Source organism: Nerophis ophidion, linkage group LG10 (genome assembly GCF_033978795.1).
Source record: "Nerophis ophidion isolate RoL-2023_Sa linkage group LG10, RoL_Noph_v1.0, whole genome shotgun sequence".
NCBI classification, from domain to species: domain Eukaryota; kingdom Metazoa; phylum Chordata; class Actinopteri; order Syngnathiformes; family Syngnathidae; genus Nerophis; species Nerophis ophidion.
Genome location: NC_084620.1, coordinates 30,423,263 through 30,443,508, shown reverse-complemented (window position 1 = coordinate 30,443,508; position 20,246 = coordinate 30,423,263). Strand labels below are relative to the sequence as shown.

Sequence of the window (20,246 nt, the reverse complement as noted above, 5' to 3'; positions counted from 1 at the left end):
TTTATTTTATTCTAATTTATGTTAGGTAAGAAATTCCTGCCACGCCACAGTTTGGGGGCGTAATACCTTAAATTGTCACAACCTTAAATTAAATTTCAAACAATCTCCTACATTTAATCATTGAGATTAAAATCTCGTTTCCAAGACTGTCCCAGGCCAAAATGGAAATCAATACACTAAATTGATTGATACAAGTTAAACAAATAATACTAATAATTAAAAGGTTCTCACACAACGTGATTGCAGTGGATTGGTTGCCGCCTCCTGACAGTGAACGAGGCAGACCGGTCCAGCAGGCAGGAATGGAGGCGTGGCAGGTGTGGCTCGTGACGTCACCGCGCTTATTAAGTCACCTTGTTGTGTCGGCGGCCATCATCAACATGTGCTGTTCACCACCTCCACACTTCTGCACCTCCTTTTGATCGCCGTGCCGTCACTGAAGTCTTATTTGTTCTCCTCTCCCTGTGCAGGTTTTTATTTTTGAAAAAGTTTTTTTTTTAAATTATTATTATTGCGGGGCGGTCATGGAGAAGCTGCAGCGTCAGTCCGCAGCGTGCGAGTCACATCCTTTCTACCACGAAGTGAAGATGAGCGGCACACAAAGGATCAGGGTAAAGTTGACTGTCCGCTTCCTCTGCCATGGCTTTTTTCCCCCCAAACGAATCTCTTCAATTTGCTGTCAGGCGTGACAAGAGGACAAACTGTGTGACTCTGGGCTTGGCTGGAAGTTCAACACTTCATTTCACAACATGAGCTTTGGCCCACCGGCACTCTTATAGTGGTGGACTTTATTTAAATATTACACACATGGTAGTCTTGTAGTGGTAGACTTTATTTAAATATTACACACATGGTAGTCTTATAGTGGTAGACTTTATTTAAATATTACACACATGGTAGTCTTGTAGTGGTAGACTTTATTTAAATATTACACACATGGTAGTCTTATAGTGGTGGACTTTATTTAAATATTACACACATGGTAGTCTTGTAGTGGTGGACTTTATTTAAATATTACACACATGGTAGTCTTATAGTGGTAGACTTTATTTAAGTATTACACACATGGTAGTCTTATAGTGGTGGACTTTATTTAAATATTACACACATGGTAGTCTTATAGTGGTGGACTTTATTTAAATATTACACACATGGTAGTCTTGTAGTGGTGGACTTTATTTAAATATTACACACATGATAGTCTTGTAGTGGTGGACTTTATTTAAATATTACACACATGATAGTCTTGTAGTGGTAAACTTTATTTAAATATTACACACATGGTAGTCTTATAGTGGTAGACTTTATTTAAATATTACACACATGGTAGTCTTATAGTGGTGGACTTTATTTAAATATTACACACATGGTAGTCTTATAGTGGTAGACTTTATTTAAATATTACACACATGGTAGTCATATAGTGGTGGACTTTATTTAAATATTACACACATGGTAGTCTTGTAGTGGTGGACTTTATTTAAATATTACACACATGATAGTCTTGTAGTGGTGGACTTTATTTAAATATTACACACATGATAGTCTTGTAGTGGTAAACTTTATTTAAATATTACACACATGGTAGTCTTATAGTGGTAGACTTTATTTAAATATTACACATATGATAGTCTTATAGTGGTAGACTTCATGTAAATATTACACACATGGTAGTCTTAGAGTGGTAGACTTTATTTAAATATTACACACATAGTAGTCTTTTAGTAGTAGACTTTATTTAAATATTACACACAAGGTAGTCTTTTAGTGGTGGACTTTATTTAAATATTACACACATGATAATCTTGTAGTGGTAGACTTTATTTAAATATTACACACATGGTAGTCTTATAGTGGTGGACTTTATTTAAATATTACACACATGGTAGTCTTATAGTGGTAGACTTTATTTAAATATTACACACATGGTAGTGTTATAGTGGTAAACTTTATTTGAATATTACACACATGGTAGTCTTATAGTGGTAGACTTTATTTAAATATTACACACATAGTAGTCTTATAGTAGTATACTTTATTTAAATATTACACACAAGGTAGTCTTTTAGTGGTGGACTTTATTTAAATATTACACACATGATAGTCTTGTAGTGGTAGACTTTATTTAAATATTACACACATGGTAGTCTTATAGTGGTGGACTTTATTTAAATATTACACACATGGTAGTTTTATAGTGGTGGACTTTATTTAAATATTACACACATAGTAGTCTTATAGTGGTAGACTTTATTTAAATATTACACACAAGGTAGTCTTGTAGTGGTGGACTTTATCATGTGTGTAATATTTAAATAAAGTCTACCACTACAAGACTATCATGTGTGTAATATTTAAATAGTCTTGTAGTGGTAGACTTTATTTAAATATTACACACATGGTAGTTTTATAGTGGTGGACTTTATTTAAATATTACACACATGGTAGTTTTATAGTGGTAAACTGTATTTAAATATTACACACATGGTAGTCTTATAGTGGTGGACTTTATTTATATATTACACACATGGTAGTTTTATAGTGGTGGACTTTATTTAAATATTACACACATGGTAGTTTTATAGTGGTAAACTGTATTTAAATATTACACACATGGTAGTCTTATAGTGGTGGACTTTATTTATATATTACACACATGGTAGTCTTATAATGGTGGACTTTATTTAAATATTACACACCTGGTAGTCTTATAGTGGTAAACTTTATTTAAATATTACACACATGGTAGTCTTATAGTGGTGGACTTTATTTAAATATTACACACATGGTAGTCTTATAGTGGTGGACTTTATTTAAATATTACACACATGGTAGTCTTATAGTGGTAGACTTTATTTAAATATTACACACATGGTAGTCTTATGGTGGTAGACTTTAAATATTACACACATGGTAGTCTTATAGTGGTGGACTTTATTTAAATATTACACACATGGTAGTCTTATAGTGGTAGACTTTATTTAAATCTTACACACATGGTAGTCTTATAGTGGTAGACTTTATTTGAATATTACACACATGGTAGTCTTATAGTGGTGGACTTTATTTAAATTTTACACACGGTAGTCTTATAGTGGTAGACTTGATTTTAATTTTAGACATGTAGTCTGCGTTTTTAAGGACAGTGATATGGGTTTTTAGGTGTGGACAAGAGGCCTAAACGCGGAGAAAGGTATGCATTTATTCAATATCTGTGTTCGTGTGGACATGGCCTAAGTTACTATTTTTTTGGTTTGTTGGTAAATTACTACTTTTTTGGTTTGTTGGTAAATTACTACTTTTTTGGTTTGTGGTATATACTAAATTACTACTTTTTGGTTTGTGGCATATACTAAGTCACTACTTTTTTGGTTTGGTGTATATACTAAATTACTACTTTTTTGTTTGTGGTATATACTAAATTACTAATTTTTGGTTTGTGGTATATACTAAGTTACTACTTTTTGGTTTGGTGTATATACTAAATTACTACTTTTTGGTTTGTGGTAGCCCTGCGATGAGGTGGCGACTTGTCCAGGGTGTACACCGCCTTCTGCCCGATTGTAGCTGAGATAGGCGCCAGCGCCCCCCGCGACCCCGAAAGGGAATAAGCGGTAGAAAATGGATGGATGGTTTGTGGTATATACTAAGTTACTACTTTTTGGTTTGTGGTATATACTAAGTCACTACTTTTTTGGATTGGTGTATATACTAAATTACTACTTTTTGGTTTGTGGTATATACTAAATTACTACTTTTTGGTTTGTGGTATATACTAAATTACTACTTTTTGGTTTGCGGTATATACTAAATTACTACTTTTTTGTTTGTGGTATATACTAAATTACTACTTTTTGGTTTGTGGTATATACTAAGTTACTACTTTTTGGTTTGTGGTATATACTAAGTTACTACTTTTTGGTTTGTGGTATATACAAAGTTACTACTTTTTGGTTTGTGGTATATACTAAGTTACTACTTTTTGGTTTGTGGTATATACTAAGTTACTACTTTTTTGGTCTGGTGTATATACTAAATTATTACTTTTTGGTTTGTAGTATATACTAAGTTACTACTTGTTTTGGTGTGTTGTGTATATACTAAATTACTGCTTTTTTGGTTTTGTGTATATACTAACTTACTACTTTTTCAGTTTGTTGTACCGTATATACTAAATTGCTACTTTTTTGGTTTGTTGGTAAATTACTACTTTTTTGGTTTGGTGTATATAGTATGTATAACAAACCAAAAAAGTAGCAATTTAGTATATTCAACAGACCAAAAAAGTAGGAATTTAGTACTGTATATACTATATACAAAAAAGTAGTAATTTAGTTCTGTATATAATATGTACAGTACTAAATTACTACTTTTTTGGTTTGGTGTCTATAGTATATATAACAAACCAAAAAAGTAGTAATTTAATATATTCAACAAACCAAAACATTTGTAACTTAGTATATACACCCAACCAAAAAATTTGAAATTTAGTACTGTAAATACAATATATAAAAAAGTAGTAATTTAGTATTGTATATATTATATACAGTATTAAATTCCTACTTTTTTGGTTTGTTGTATATACCAAGTTACTACTTTTTGTGTTGACCCTGTGATGAGGTTGAGACTTGTCCAGGGTGTACCCACCTTCCGCCCGAGTTCAGCTGGGATAGGCTTCAGCACCTCCGCGACCCTGAAAGGGACAAGCGGTAGAAATGGATGGATGTAGGAAATAATCGTGCACAAATGCAAATGGGCAACTTAAATTTGACTTCCAATTTAAATCCAAATCAAAACCTCAATTCGTATATGCCACAAACCAGCAAAGATAGTGACACAGTGCTTGCAAAGCAAAATATATTTCAACTGATAATGTGGGCCACAGATATAAATCATGAGAGAGAAGTTTTTCAGCTTCTCAATCAAAGATCCTCTACTTGACAAGAGCGCTCTAGTTAAAGTACCAATGATAGTCACACACACACACACACTAGGTGTGGTGAAATGTGTCCTCTGCATCCCCTTGTTCACCCCCTGGGAGGTGAGGGGAGCAGTGAGCAGCAGCGGTGTCAGCACCCGGGAATCAGTTTGGTCATTTAACCCCCAATTCTAACCCTTGATGCTGAGTGCCAAGCAGGGAGGTAATGGGTCCCATTTTTTTATAGTCTTTGGTACGACTCGGCCGGGGTTTGAACTCACGACCTACAGATCTCAGGGCGGACACTTTAACCACAAGGCCACTGAGTGCTCTACTGTTCTTGAAAACTCTCTGCATAAGCGCTAGAGTGCTCTGCCATTCCCATGGCCACAAGGCGGAAAGGGGACATCGACGATAGATACGGGAGTTGGGAGCACCATGCTATTTTAGGAAGGTAGGTTGTGAGTTCAAACCCAGGCAGAGTCATACCAAAGAGTGTGAAAATGGAACCCTTTACCTCCCGGCCTGGCACTCAGCATCAAGGGGTTGGAATTGGGTGTCAAATCACCCAAATGATTCCCCGAGCGTGGCCACTGCTGCTGCTCACTGCTCTCCTCACATCCCAGGGGGTGGAACAAGGGGATGGGTCAAATGCAGAGGATAATTTTACCACACCTTGTGTGTGTGTGACTATCAGTAGTACTTTAACTTTATGGTTTTGTTGCAAATGTAATTGTGACGCCTTTCATCCAAAGGGTGTCCTCCAAGGAAGCGTCCTCTTCCCACTTCGGCTCGTCCTGATGAGCGTCTTCATGCTCCTCATGTGGCCTCTGGCCCACCTTCGCTTGGTCGGCCTGTCGGCGGAGGAGCGCTCTCGTCCCATCACAGGCTGGCGCCGATGGCTGTTCCACCCGCCCATATGGTTGCTGAGCCGGGCCGTCTTTTTCTGCATGGGCTTTGTGTGGATCAAGGTGAAAGGTCAGCGGGCCGACCTCAAGGAGGCGCCGGTGTTGGTGGTGGCGCCTCATAGTAGCTTTCTGGACATGCTGGTTCTGTGTCCCACCCAACTGCCTACGGTGGTGTCCCGCTCCGAGAACACCAGCTTGCCGGTCATTGGAGGTATGCCCTCAAACGCCTCACCCGGGTTATAATGACATATTCATCTTGACTTTTGAATGCAGCCCTCCTGAAGTTCAACCAGTCGGTCTTGGTGAGCCGAAGCGATCCGGACTCCAGACGAAAGGCGGTGGCCCAGATCACAGAGAGGCTAACCTCCAACGGCTACTGGCCCCAGGTGCGTCACAGCAAGAACAGAACCCACTTCCACGTCCACAATTCCTTCCGTTCACTGACTTCTTGTCCAGATGCTGATGTTCCCTGAAGGCACCACGACCAACGGCAGCGCTCTCATCAAGTTCAAACCAGGTGAGTTCGCGTTTGTCCAGCATTACCTTTTTAGAACCAAACCCCGGTCCAGTCGGTCTTGACTATCCGGTCTTGGGGCAGAGCTCATAAGGAATGAGTGGCATGACGAGTGAAGAAAAGGGCGCAGCAACGTTAGTCATTTGCAACTTCTTTCTGTGCTCACTCTCCTTTCAGGTGCCTTTCTCTCAGGAGTCCCGGTCCAGCCAGTTCTATTGCGATACTCCAACAAAGTGGTGAGTGGAGACCAAAAAGTGGCGTGACTACCTTAGATTAGTCTGTGTACAGCTTGCTTTGCAGTAGGGTTGTACTGTACACCAATACCAGTATAGTACCACGATACTAATGAATAATAATTGGTACTATACCGCGCCTGCCCCCGCCCCCATTATCATCGTCACGTAATGACATTGCTGGTTTTACGAGCAGAGGAGCATGTTCGGCAACGCACAATCACAGAGTACTTGCAAGCAGACAGTGTGTAGATAGAAAAGGGAGAACTGACATATTTTGGCTTAAAACTAACAATATAGGTGAAGTTATAACACTGGAATTGGAGGTTAAATCACCAAAAATGATACCCGGGCGTGGCCACTGCTGCTGCTCACTGCTCCCCTCACCTCCCAGGGGGTGATCAAGGGTGATGGATCAAATGCAGAGAATTTCGCCACACCTAGTGTGTGTGTGTGTGTGTGTGTGTGTGTGTGTGTGTGTGTGTGGGTATCATTGCTACTTTAAAGGCCTACTGTGGTGAGATTTTCTTATTTAAACAGGGATAGCAGGTCCATTCTCTGTATCATACTTGATCATTTCGCGATATTGCCATATTTTTGCTGAAAGGATTTAGTAGAGAACATCGATGATAAACTTCGCAACTTTTGGTTGCTAATAAAAAAGTCTTGCCTGTACCGAAAGTAGCAGACGATGTGCGCGTGACGTCACCGGTGTGAGGGCTCATTACATCCTCACATTGTTTATAATGTGATCCACCAGCAGGAAGAGCAATTCGGACCGAGAAAGCGACGATTTCTCCATTTAATTTGAGCGAGGATGAAAGATTCGTGGATGAGGAAAGTTAAAAGTAAAGCACAAAAAAAATAATAATAACAATTTAAAAAAAAAAGGCTACGGCTCCAGGCGGCAGCAGTGGGAGGGTTTCAGATGTAATTAGACACATTTACTAGGATAATTCTGGAAAATCACTTATCTGCTTATTGGGTTAATAGTATTTTAGTGAGATTATAAAGTCATTCCTGAAAGTCGGATGGCTGCGGTAAACGCCAGTGTCTCTGAGAGAAGCCGAGGAACCAAGATCACAGCTGCCTTTTTGAGCTGCAGGATGAGGTGGCGTAATCCACTCAAGTCTCCGGTAAGAGCCGACTTAATATCACAATTTTCCCATCCAAAAACTTGCTGGTTGACATAGAGAAACATGTTCGCTTGACTGCTCTGTGTTAAAGCTTCACAACAAACAAAGAAACACCGGCTGTGTTTCGGGGCTAAAGGCATCTGCAATCCATCGCTAACCACCAACAGCATTCTTATTTGACGTCTCCATTATTAATTGAACAAATTGCAAAAGATTCAGCAACACAGATGTCCAAATTACTGTGTAATTGCGCGATGAAAAGAGAAAACTTTTAGCCGAAACTCCACGGGAAATTTAAAATTGTAATTTAGTAAACTAAACCGGCCGTATTGGCATGTGTTGCAATGTTAAGATTTCATCATTGATGTATAAACTATCAGAGTGCGTGGTCCGTAGTAGTGGGTTTCAGTAGGCCTTTAAGACATGGCTGGCTAGCTAGCGCCTATAGCCCATCACCAGTCTGCAGTGTTTTAGCTGCTGCTAAATCACTAATCCTCGCCTCCATGGCGACAAAGTATCTCTTACAAGTATCATCTCTGCAGGACGAGGAAGAGCTAAACATGCTTCCCTACACACCGTAGCTCACTGGCATCAAAATGTAAACTAACGCCTTTGGTGGATCTACATCTAACATCCACTGTAATGATACCAAGTACAGGAGCGTATCTAGTCGATACTACTAGGATTACGTCCATTTTTTAGCATCACAAAATAATTATTTATTTTTTTTAAATTTATATTATGTTTATAAACTCAGGAAATATGTCCCTGGACACATGAGGACTTTGAACATGACCAATGTATGATCCTGTAACGATTTGGTATTGGATTGATACCCAAATTTTTGTTATCATCCAAAACTAATGTAAAGTATCCAAACAGAAAAACAAGTGATTATTACATATTAACAAATGTGTAGATACAACATGTTGAAACGGAAAATAAGCAGATATTAACAGTAAATGAACAATGACACAATATGTTACTGAATACTTCAGCAGACTAAATTAGGAGCCTTTGTTTGCTTACTTACTACTAAAAGATAAGTTGTCTTGTATGTTAAATATTTTATTTAAGGACACAATTGCAATAAGAAACATATGTTTAATGTATCGTAAGATTTTTTGTTAAAATAAAACCAATGTCATTTTTATGGTCCCCTTTATTTAGAAAAGTATTAAAGTATCAAAATACATTTTGGTGCCGGTACCAAAATATTGGTATCGGGACAACAATACTTTGCAGTATTACTTATACAACCAACACTTATTTAGATAAACTGTGTGTTGATTCATTTTTTTAAGGATGAGGTAATTCCTTCAGCAATGAAAGGTCCACACTGACTACTCTAAAATACAGTAGATCTTATTACCTGATAGAGCATATCCCCCTGAAACCGGATCTTGGTGGTTCAAACCCTGCTCCCAGTCACTGCTTTTGAGTCTTTGAGCAACAGAACCCAACTTGCCCACAGTGGCAGCCCCATGGTCTTCATTTGTATTTGTATTTTTAAAATATAAAAAAAAAAGTTTTCATTTTTTTTATTCTGGTGGTGGTTTGAGTGGTCGTAGTGCAGCTGTGGCTTCAACTGTCGTTTATCACCAACAATGTGTGAATGTCTCTGATAAAGGCGCTATCCCACGGGCCGGAGTAGGCCCACGAACAGTTTTTTTCCGGCCCACGGGATGAGTTGGCTAAGTATAAAAATGAGTGGAAATTTTTCAATGAAGAAAACTGCTGTTCTAAATGTGTCCACTAGATGACTCAATAGCAATTCATTGTATATTTGTAGATGATGCTACTATGTACAAAATAAACCACATGATGTTAGTGCACCAGTCGAGGAAAATGATCAAAATACATACAGTAAATAACATTCTGTAATTTAATGTTGATATTATTTCCCACCTCCAAAGACATGCACTTGGGGATAGGTTGATTGGCAACACAACATAGACAGACAACTTTCACACACTATCTGTGTTGGCCCTGTGATGAGGTGGCGACTTGTCTAGGGTGTACACCGCCTTCCGCCCGAATGCAGCTGAGGTAGGCTTCAGCACCCCCCGCGACCCTGAAAGGGACAAGCGGTAGAAAATGGATGGATGGATTATTTTTTCATCTTGATGGATTGAAAATTAACATCAATGAGTTGACTGATGAACATTATCACATGATTTATTCAGAAAGTATCAATAACGACAATTAAAGGTAAAATACTATTAAACGCAACATGTAAGTGTAAAAAAAACCCCAACAACTTTATGATTTGTACATTTTCAGAATGTGCTTGTTCTATTTTTAAACAAAGAAAACAATCTGAAGTCGTCTTTATTTTTAAGTTAACGTGCCGTGATTTCACCAGTCCGGCCCACATGGGAGTAGCGTTTTCTCAATGTGGCCCCCGATTTAAAATTAGTTTAATTCCCCTGATCTAAGCTACTATATATTTTTAATAGCACAGTCACAGATTTTTTTTCCCGCTTGAAATTAAGATTTCTAACCTTCTTTTTTTTTTTAAGGGCAACTTAAATAGAAAGTGGTTTTGATGGCACCCTGGCACTTCGGTGCTGTCGTTATGAATCCAGCTGAAGGCCATGTCTCATAAATCCATCCATCCATTTACCGCTTATTAGCTTTGGGGTCGCGGGGGGCGCTGGTGCCTATCTCGGCTACAATCGGGCGGAAGGCGGCGTCCACCCTGGACAAGTCGTCACCTCATCGCAGGGCCAACACAGATAGACAGCATTCACACTCACATTCACACACTAGGGCCAATTTAGTGTTGCCAATCAACCTATCCCCAGGTGCATGTCTTTGGAGGTGGGAGGAAGCCGGAGTACCCGGAGGGAACCCACGCAGTCACGGGGAGAACATGCAAACTCCACACAGAAAGATCCCGAGCCCGGGATTGAACCCAGTACTACTCAGGACCTTCGTATTGTGAGGCAGACGCACAAACCCCTCTGCCACCGTGCTGCCTGTCTCACAAGTCAATTCACTCAATATTTTCCAGGAGGAAGATGCCTTCATACTGTATTGTTGTCTGATTTATTTTTTGATGTTTAAAAGTAAAACTGAAAGAGACATGTTTCAGGGTTTTGAGTATGGGTGTCAAACTCTGTGTAATTTCATTTGGCCCTTGAAGCAATATTGAATTAACATTAGAGCTGGCCCACCGGTATTATACAATGGCGGTACCGCTGTAACACTGCAATCACCGCTAAAACTCATACTTGCCAACCGTCCGGATTTTCCCAGGAGACTCCCAAATTTCAGTGCCTCTCCCGGGGCAATCATTCTCCCGAATTTCTCCCAATTTCCACCCAGACAACAATATTGGGGGCGTGCCTTAAAGGTACTGTTTTTAGCGTCCCCTACAACCAGTCGTCACGTCCGCTTTTCCTCCATACAAACAGTATGCCGGCCCAGTCAAGTAATATATGCGGCTTCTACACTCACACACAAGTGAATGCAAGGCATACTTGGTCAACAGCGATACAGGTCACACTGAGGGTGGCCGTATAAATAACTTTAACACTGTTACAAATATGCGCCTCACTGTGAACCCACACCAAACAAGAATGAAAAACATTTCGGGAGAACATAAACACAACATAACAAATACCCAAAACCCCTTGCAGCACTAACTCTTCCGGGGTGGTACAATATACACCCCCCGCTACAAACAAACAAGTCCCCCCCTCTAACCCCGCCCACCTGAGCCCGGACATTAATGAACTAGCATCCAAGAAAAGATGCCAGGTATCTGGCTTGGGCACATCTGATTAGTTCAGTGTGTCGCAAACTGAGCAGTAAAAAGACCTGAATGGTTGATTTAGTCATTATTTTATTTTCAAATTTATTAGCCTGTGGAAAAAGTTAATGTTTATTTACCTCAGAAGGCTGCAAATAGAAAAGAGGCATTCAAATTTTTATTTAAATGTTATTTAATATATCATTGATGTTTTTTCGTTTGTTTTTTGAAAGTTGATTTTGCACTGTTAAGTTATGGCAATAATTAGCGTTTTATTCATGCCCTTTTATTCATGCCCTTTCTCTTGCTACTTCAAGGCTTGAAAGTTTTTCAAATTTATCAGTAGCCTGTGGAAAAAGTTTATTTTGATATTTACATCAGAAAAGAGGCATTCAATTTTCATTTACATTTTGTTTGATATGCCATTGATATTTTATTAATTATTATTTGAAACTAGATTTTGCATGTCACTATACAGTTATATAATCCTCACTTGTTCAATAGTCAATGCAAAACTGGTTTGGGTCCCTATTAAAAGGTTAATATTTTTAACATTGGCTCGCGGCTTTGTTCAGTTTTAAATTTTAGCCCTTCTGTATTTGAGTTTGACACCCCTGGTTTGGAGTATCAAAAATATTCTTTTTTTTTTTGTCATTCTTGGATCGTGACCGTGGCGAATTGTTGGGATGTCCTGTACTGTGTATCGAAGTTGACTTCCTTAGTACTGTCATAAAAAAATGTAATGGAGTGGACCGTATTTTTTTTTACCATTTTTAGACCTTTTTTTGTAAGGGGCTCTGGAAGTTGGCAAACCGTCAGTGATCCTGTTCTGTCTCCCTGTAATGTTTGTCTGATCTTGAATGGGATTGTGCTGAAAAGTTTAATTTCCCCTCGGGGATTATTAAAGTATTTCTGATTCTGATTTCTAATTCTGCATACTCACTTTGGTGAAATGTTGTTTGTGTCCCTCAGGACACTGTTCGCTGGTCCTACACAGGGACAACATGGTGAGCTCTGCTGGTCCATTTTTAAAATCCTTCATACACACTAAGGTCGGCGCTCCTCCTGCAGGTATGAAGCGCTGTGGCACACCGGCTCACAGCTCTTTACCAACATCACCGTGGAGGTGAGGACTGCGCCTTTTTGTCTTTGATGTCGCACCTATTGCCACGTTGCGCCTCGTTGCAGTTCTTGCCCGTCTACACGCCCTCGCGGGAGGAGAGGTCCGACCCCAGCTTGTACGCCGACAACGTGCAGAAGCTCATGGCCGAGTAAGACGCCACAGAATGCGGTTTGTTTCTACACCGCACGGTGCAAGTCATACAGTGTTGTGCTGTGCGTCAGGGTCCTCAGGATCCCGGCTACAGACTACGTGATGGACGGAGGCGTGCCCGTCTGCAAAGTGGGCGGTCTCTCAGTGCCGCTGGTGTCGCCCGGCCATGCAACGCTGACTCTGCTGCACAGGGCTGGGTATGGCCAGCATCTCTGCTTTTGTTTAATTATATTTACAATATGTGTAACTTTATAACGTGTTTTAGCTTGGGAGTATGCGAGGTGGAAGCGGCGCTGGACAGAATACTTGACCGGTGTCAGACCATCACCCAGGGGTCAATGGTGAGTGCCAAAGAGCTGTCCTCGCTTCTTGGACTGGTGGACCAGCAGACATCGGTGGACATCTGCAGCCTTTACTCCAAGGTAAATTTGGCCCCCCGAGTCAAAATAATTACCCAGGCCTGCTGTACACTCTAAGTAAGCACTTGTTCAACATAGCAAATTCCACGTATCACAGGGTTCTTAACCTTTTTAAGTTTGGGTCCCACCACTAAAATGTTATCACTGAATTAGTCGTCTTATCCTCAATTTTAATGGTATTCACAGATAAACAACTTTGTCAACTGATTTGAAAGCATGTGTTAATCACAACAATGATTATCAAGGCTTAGGTCAGACTGATTACAAAAATAAATATTTAAATATATTGCAAAAGAAGGGACATATTGATGAAAAATGTATTTACATACAATTACGCTGTACTAAATTAATAATGAAAATATGTTAAGCTAAATGGAATAAACTGTCAGTAAAATTAAAGTGCAAATTAAACTACAGCTTTAACACTTAAGTCATCATTTTTGCCAACATTTTTCCATGACTTTTCTGTTTGTTTGAGATTGTCGTTACAGCCACAAGTGTTGGAAAAGTGTATTACAGTTAAGTACTGCTGCGGCCCATATGGTTGAGAACCAGTATTTATGGGGAGCGCTCGCAGCCACACAACGGGCTATGGACCATGGTTAAGAAAACTGACAAAGCACATTGCATTCAGGAATGAAACAGGAGGACACAAAGTGTAGTAACACTAGCATAGCTATGTGAGCTTCATTGTTAACATTTAACTCATATTTTCAGAACAAAATCATGCTTGGTTAAAACAAACAACCTGATTAGACTTAAAGCTCCCACGTCAGTTGTCGACTGACAGTTGGCCAAGCTTGATTTTAAGATGTGTAGCAAAGCCTGTTTTGTGGGTGTGTTACACAAAGTAAACATCACTAACAGGCGCGTCAAAGGTTGTGTCATGTCCATAACAAAGGAGGCCTTTCGTTTGTCATGAAAAGTTGCAACTTTAAAAGTGAGCGTTTCAGCGCCCCTTTTGTTTGGTGCTTTTAAGTAATGTAACAATAAACTTTTAAAGGGGAACTGCACTTTTTTTGTAATTTTGCTTACCGTTCACAATCATTCTGAAAGACATGAAGATGGATGGATTTTTTTTATTTTTTTAATACTTTCTAACGTAAACAAATGTCCGTTTACAGCGGAGCCAATGAGCTCTTCTATTCCGCCCATGAAATCCAATAAAAAAACATTTGAAAAGCGCTAACAATACTCAATTTACATTTTGTGACTTGAATACCAACAAAGTGTTGGTGATATTGTTATTATAAGTGCAAACACCGACAAACTATTTATAGGTGATGTGATCACTTCCGTTTGTCCCTACTTTTACATCATCGATTGGTCTTGTTTCCTCGTTTCCCTGCTCCTAGTTTGTTTATTTTAGATCATAACTCATGCAAATCATGCCTCTCACCTGAAAAGTAGATTGCTGGTAATATAATCTGACAAGTTGGGACACTTTGACCGCCATTTAGGACCTCGAACCAGCGAGAACGACAAAAAAAGCGCTTGTGACCCTCATGACCCTCAACCCGTTTCTTCGCAAGGATTATGAGACATTTTTCATCTAAATGGGAATATAAGAACGTCCCAGCAGTTAGCATCCTAATGACAGCATGCATTGTACAATAAGTGATGTTATATGCCGCATATGTTGAAAATGATAAAATATGTAAATATTAAATGTTGTTAGAAATGTGCCTGTTACTAAATTACATACATATTTACATCATGTATATAAAACCCTAATGAAGGTGTTTGCATGTTTTTAGGGGCAGAATTGAACGACTTCCATATGCTCCATTGTAGGCAGATTTTTGGTTGAATGTATTTAATATTTAGAATGCATTAAACAAAATCCATCCTTCATAATGATTGTCAATGATAGGCAAAAAAAAGAAGGGCAGTTGCCCTGTAACCGCCGGAAAACTCCTTATGGTTAGAACTACCATTTTTAAATTATTGAAAAACCGTAATCATTAGTGTTGGCTGATGCTAACATGAAAAAGAGAACCAGTAAGGTATTTCCCTGAATAGGAAATTACATACTCCAGTCTAAACTTCCAGATTATAAACACATTGCTGTCTGAGCAACTTAAGCATTTCAGTTGTTATTCAGAATGATCGTCATATACTTGGAGGACTATGACATTGAGGTGTTTTAACATTATGTTCAAGGACCACTGAAAAGAGTAGGACGCTGCAACGCCCGTCAGAACAGCCTTATCACTGAAGCATGCGAAACATAAAACATGCAAAATAGTGGTCTTTCTAACAATTGGTGTATCTATTTTGGTTATTTAAAAAAATTGAAGTAAAAAGTGCTTTCTGCACACATTCCACAACACAGCGATAACCATAATCATTTTGGTCACTGTAACTGATATGAAATGTCTATATGGTTACATCGCTAGTGCTCATTAACTATTTTTCCTTCCGAAGGGAAGTTTTTCCTTGCCTCTATCACCAAGTGCTTGCTCATGTGGGCTTCAGCTGGATCTCCTAAACCAGGGGTCGGCAACCAAAAACGTTGAAAGAGCCATATTGGACCAAAAATACAACAAATAGTAAATAAAAGGTAAATGGGTTGTACTTGTATAGTGCTTTTCTACCTTCAAGGTACTCAAAGCGCTTTGACACTACTTCCACATTCACCCATTCACACACTGATGGAGGGAGCTGCCATGCAAGGCGCTAACCAGCACCCATCAGGAGCAAGGGTGAAGTGTCTTGCTCAAGGACACAACTGACATGACGAGGTTGGGACTAGGTGGGGATTGAACCAGGGACCCTCGGGTTGCGCACGGCCACTCGCCACGCCGTCCTGGAGCCTCAAAAAAATGAAAAGCCGTATATAAATCTTATGTTGAAGGCAACACTTGTCATTGTTAACTATAATAGCCTACTATCAAAATGACTATGTGTCGCAAGCTGAAGCAAATTTTCGTTGACAGAAATGTTGAAATGTAATGTTTATTCTACACATTTTTACAACATTGGAAACCATTAGTAAATCAGAGGCTACTCAGAAGGTGAGATAACTCCTGGAAATTATAGGCTGTTAATGGCCAAAGACAGGGGTCGGCAACCCGCGGCTCCGGAGCCGCATGCGGCTCTTAGATAACTCTGATGTGGCTCAGCTGCTAAATTACTGACCCCAAAGACTATTCCGTGAGTTTTCCGGATTTCAGTACCTCTCTCAAAAATCACCCGGGGATAACATTCTCCAATTTTCACCTGGACTACAATACTGAGGGTGTGCAGTGATGGCAATGTCTTTAATCTCCTCTACAACATGTTGTCGCACCCGCTTTTACATTACGCGATCTGTGTGTCGACTGGTCATTTTATGTCCAGCCTCTGGATACATACGAAAGTGATTGCAACGCATACTTAGTCAACAGCCATGCAGGTTACACTGAGGGTTGTAATATAAACAACTTTAACACTCTTACTAATATGCGCCACACTGTGAACCCACACCAAACAAGAATTACAAACAAATTTTGGGAGAACATTGGCACTGTAACACAACATAAACACAAAAGAACAAATACTCAGTATTCCATGCATCCCTACTCTTCCGGGCTACATTAGCACAAAACCCCGCCCCCTCCAACCCTGCCCACCTTAACCGACGCACGGAGGGGGTGGGGGGATTTGGTGCTAGCGGGGTGTATAATGTAGAGTGGGATACATGGGATTCTGGGTATTTGTTCTTTTGTGTTTATGTTGTGTTACAGTGCCGATGTTCTCCCAAAATGTTTGTCATTCTTGTTTGGTGTGGGTTCATAGTGTGGCGCTTATTAGTAAGAGTGTTAAAGTTAAACACGGATACTAAAACATACAAAAAAAAATGTTCCCCCATCTTTTTCCATTTTCAATTATTATTTTTAAATGCTCCAGAGAGCCACGAGGGCGGCACTAAAGAGCCGCATGCGGGTTGCTGACCCCAATCCTAAACATATGAGAAGCATGCGTGTGTGGACATGCTCTGAATAAAGTGCCTTCAGATAACTTTTGTTTGTGATTTGGCGCTATACAATTTAAATTAAATATATACTTTTTCATAGTAGAGACATAGATTTTGCATGAAAGAAAACCCTTTCACCAGCATTCAAATCAGACATTTCCGTAACCAGTCTGTTTCTAAATCGTTTTTGTTTTTTTGTAAGGAAAAAATGGTGGACCTGAGGCAAATCTATTTGAATGTGGCAGCCCTGTCTGGCCTGGTTAGCATCAAGTCTCTCCTTCACACAGCCTTCAGTGTAAGTACTTTGTGTTGTATTGGATTGTATTGATCACTATGGACTTTTTTCTCCATCTCCTTTTATTTTAACCTAATGCAGCACATCAATTTAAAGAATGTTTTATTCATTTTTCCATCTCTTACCAGTTGTTTGGCGTAAAGGACAAAGGAAGTCTGAGTGCTGAGGAGCTCGCTGGCCTGATGGGGGCGCTGCTGGGCTTACGTCAGCGTCACACTGCTGACCTTTACTCTGCGGCTTCCAACAATGGCCTGATGACTCCTGGTTAGCGCCTCTCATCACTTTCCTCCTGCGTAGTTTGTCACACAGAAGACAATTGTAGCAATTGTCGTTTTTCCTCAGATGACCTTCTGGGGGTGTTCACAAGCCACCCGACCTATCAGGTAGTGGCGAGCAGGCACCTGCAACCTGGCAAGGCAACAAGTCGGCTGCTGGCCTTCAGGAATATCGTGAACAACAATGGAGACATGCTCAATGGTAACAAATCTCTCAAAAGGGAATGAAGATTTTTTTTTTTTTTACTTCAGTGTGGCTTTAACCAAAAACAATCCGAACAAAACTAATTTGGCCATTTATGCCATATGAAGTCCTTGTAAATGTATTTATGTCTTATCTATAACTCTTTTTAAAAAGGAGAAAGCTGTGAAAAATGTTTTTATACATATTTCCTCATTTATTTTGACATGTGTAATTAAATGCAAATTTGTTTATCATTTTGCACACTTTTAAGAATGATCTATAATATATACGGTTTGTTGTGATAGCTTGCAAAGTCAAACGTTTTTATTTTAAGTGTCAAATGTTTTTGAAATAAAAAAAAGCTTAATATCCAAACAAAACTCTTTTTTTTTTTTTTTTTCCACCCCTCAACTGTCAAACCACATCCGAAAAAGTTCCGAAGATTTAAGTCTAATATTGTTCTTCCAATGGATGAAAGTCGGTTTGATTTGAAGAAATGGAAAGTCCACCACTCGAGGATTTTTAAGAAATGTAAAACTTGTCCTGGGTGTGCTCCTGCCTTCCGCCCGAGTGCAGATGCAAGGCTCCAGGGCCCCTGCGGCCCTGAGAGGGAAAAGCATACTTCCCAACCTCCCAATTTTTCCGGCAGACTCCCGAATTTCAGTGCCCCTCCCGAAAATCTCTAGGGGCAACCAATCTCCCGAATTTCTCTCGATTTCCACCTGGGCAACAATATCGGGGGCATGTGTTGAAGGCACTGCCTTTAGCGTCTTCTACAACCTGTCGTCACGTCAGCTTTTCCTTCATACAAACAGCCTGCCTGCCAAGTCACATAGTATATGCGACACTCACAAACATAAGTGAATGCAACGCATACTTGGTCAACAGCCGTACAGGTCACACTGAGGGTGGCCATATAAACAACTTTAACACTTACAAATATGCGCCACACTGAACCCACACCAAAACAAGAATGACAAACACATTTCGGGAGAACATCCGCACCGTAACACAACAGAACAAATACCCAGAAACTCTTGCAGCACTAACTCTTACGGGACGCTACAATATACACCCCGGCTACCACCAAACTTGATTTGATATTCCACTTAAAATCTAGTTCTAACCTAATTATACTTTGTCCTTATTTAATTTATTCCTACGTCAAAAGATTGTTTGAAAATGAAATCTTTTTTCAAAAAAATATTTTATCAATTAAATGTAATATCTAATAAACTCAAAGTTAATTTTTAATGAAAAAAAAACAAAACCTTGTCACTTTAGTCCACATTAGTCCCGGTCTTATAGTGGTGTTATTCGGAGTGGTACCTCCAAACGTTTCAGTGCCGATCTTTTGACTTTTCTTAGCTTGCTTGCAAGGAGGGCCGTCCTAATGTGTTGGAAGAATCCCATGCCCCCCCTCTCACTCAACGGGGGCAAAAGATGCTCTGTCCTTTATGAGGTTGGAAAAGCTATGGCACTGTCTTCGGTGCTGTGATGCAAGTTCACCAAAACGTGGCCCTCATTACAGGAACATGTTGATTCCTTGAGCCTGGATACTGCTGCTATTGTTTAGGAGCACCCCTTTTGATCAACTTAAAATTCTCAGTTTACTTGCTAAACATTATACGTGGTTATTTAATGGACCACAATGGAAACAAGCCTTATGGCTTTTTGTGCCATCCATTTGCCTTTTTAAAGCATTACATGGATTCAATTATTTAAGACATCAAACTTCTCAATCAATCAATCAATGCATTCCAAGGTATAGTAGAGGCGCACACTAATTTACAAACCCTGTTTCCATATGAGTTGGGAAATTGTGTTAGATGTAAATATACACGAAATACAATGATTTGCAAATCCTTTTCAACCCATATTCTATTGAATGCACTACAAAGACAAGATATTTGATGTTCAAACTCATAAACTCATTTTTTTTTTTCGCAAATAATAATTACCTTATAATTTCATGGCTGCAACACGTGCCAAAGTAGTTGGGAAAGGGCATGATCACCACTGTGTTACATCACCTTTTCTTTTAACAAACCTCAATAAATGTTTGGGAACTGAGGAAACAAATTGTTGAAGCTTTGAAAGTGAAATTATTTTCCATTCTTGTTTTATGTAGAGCTTCAGTCGTTCAACAGTCCGGGTTCTCCGGTGTCGTATTTTACGCTTCATAATGCGCCGCACATTTTCCATGGGAGACAGGTCTGGATTGCAGGCGGGCCAGGAAAGTACCCGCACTCTTTTTACGAAACCACGCTGTTGTATCACGTGCCGAATGTGGCTTGGCATTGTCTTGCTGAAATAAGCCGGGGCGTCCATTAAAAAGACGGCGCTTAGATGGCAGCATATGTTGTTCCAGCATAT

General features: G+C 39.6%; 1 protein-coding gene across 2 annotated transcripts; it reads left to right on the top strand.

Moving 5' to 3' along the window:
• Nucleotides 1-352: 352 nt before the first annotated feature.
• Nucleotides 353-18,250, top strand: lpcat4 (lysophosphatidylcholine acyltransferase 4). Of its 2 annotated transcripts, XM_061913441.1 has the most exons (14): nucleotides 353-611; nucleotides 684-781; nucleotides 5,674-6,037; nucleotides 6,100-6,212; nucleotides 6,283-6,343; nucleotides 6,518-6,576; nucleotides 12,439-12,473; nucleotides 12,538-12,592; nucleotides 12,655-12,737; nucleotides 12,811-12,936; nucleotides 13,005-13,161; nucleotides 17,319-17,411; nucleotides 17,540-17,675; nucleotides 17,754-18,250. In XM_061913441.1, the coding sequence occupies exons 3-14, from the start codon at nucleotides 5,719-5,721 to the stop codon at nucleotides 17,912-17,914; spliced, it is 1,398 nt and encodes a 465-aa protein (XP_061769425.1). In that variant the 5' UTR covers nucleotides 353-611; nucleotides 684-781; nucleotides 5,674-5,718; the 3' UTR covers nucleotides 17,915-18,250. The 2 variants fall into 2 exon arrangements, with proteins under 2 accessions (XP_061769425.1, XP_061769424.1); XM_061913440.1 differs by lacking the exon at nucleotides 684-781.
• The last annotated feature ends 1,996 nt before the right edge of the window (nucleotides 18,251-20,246 follow it).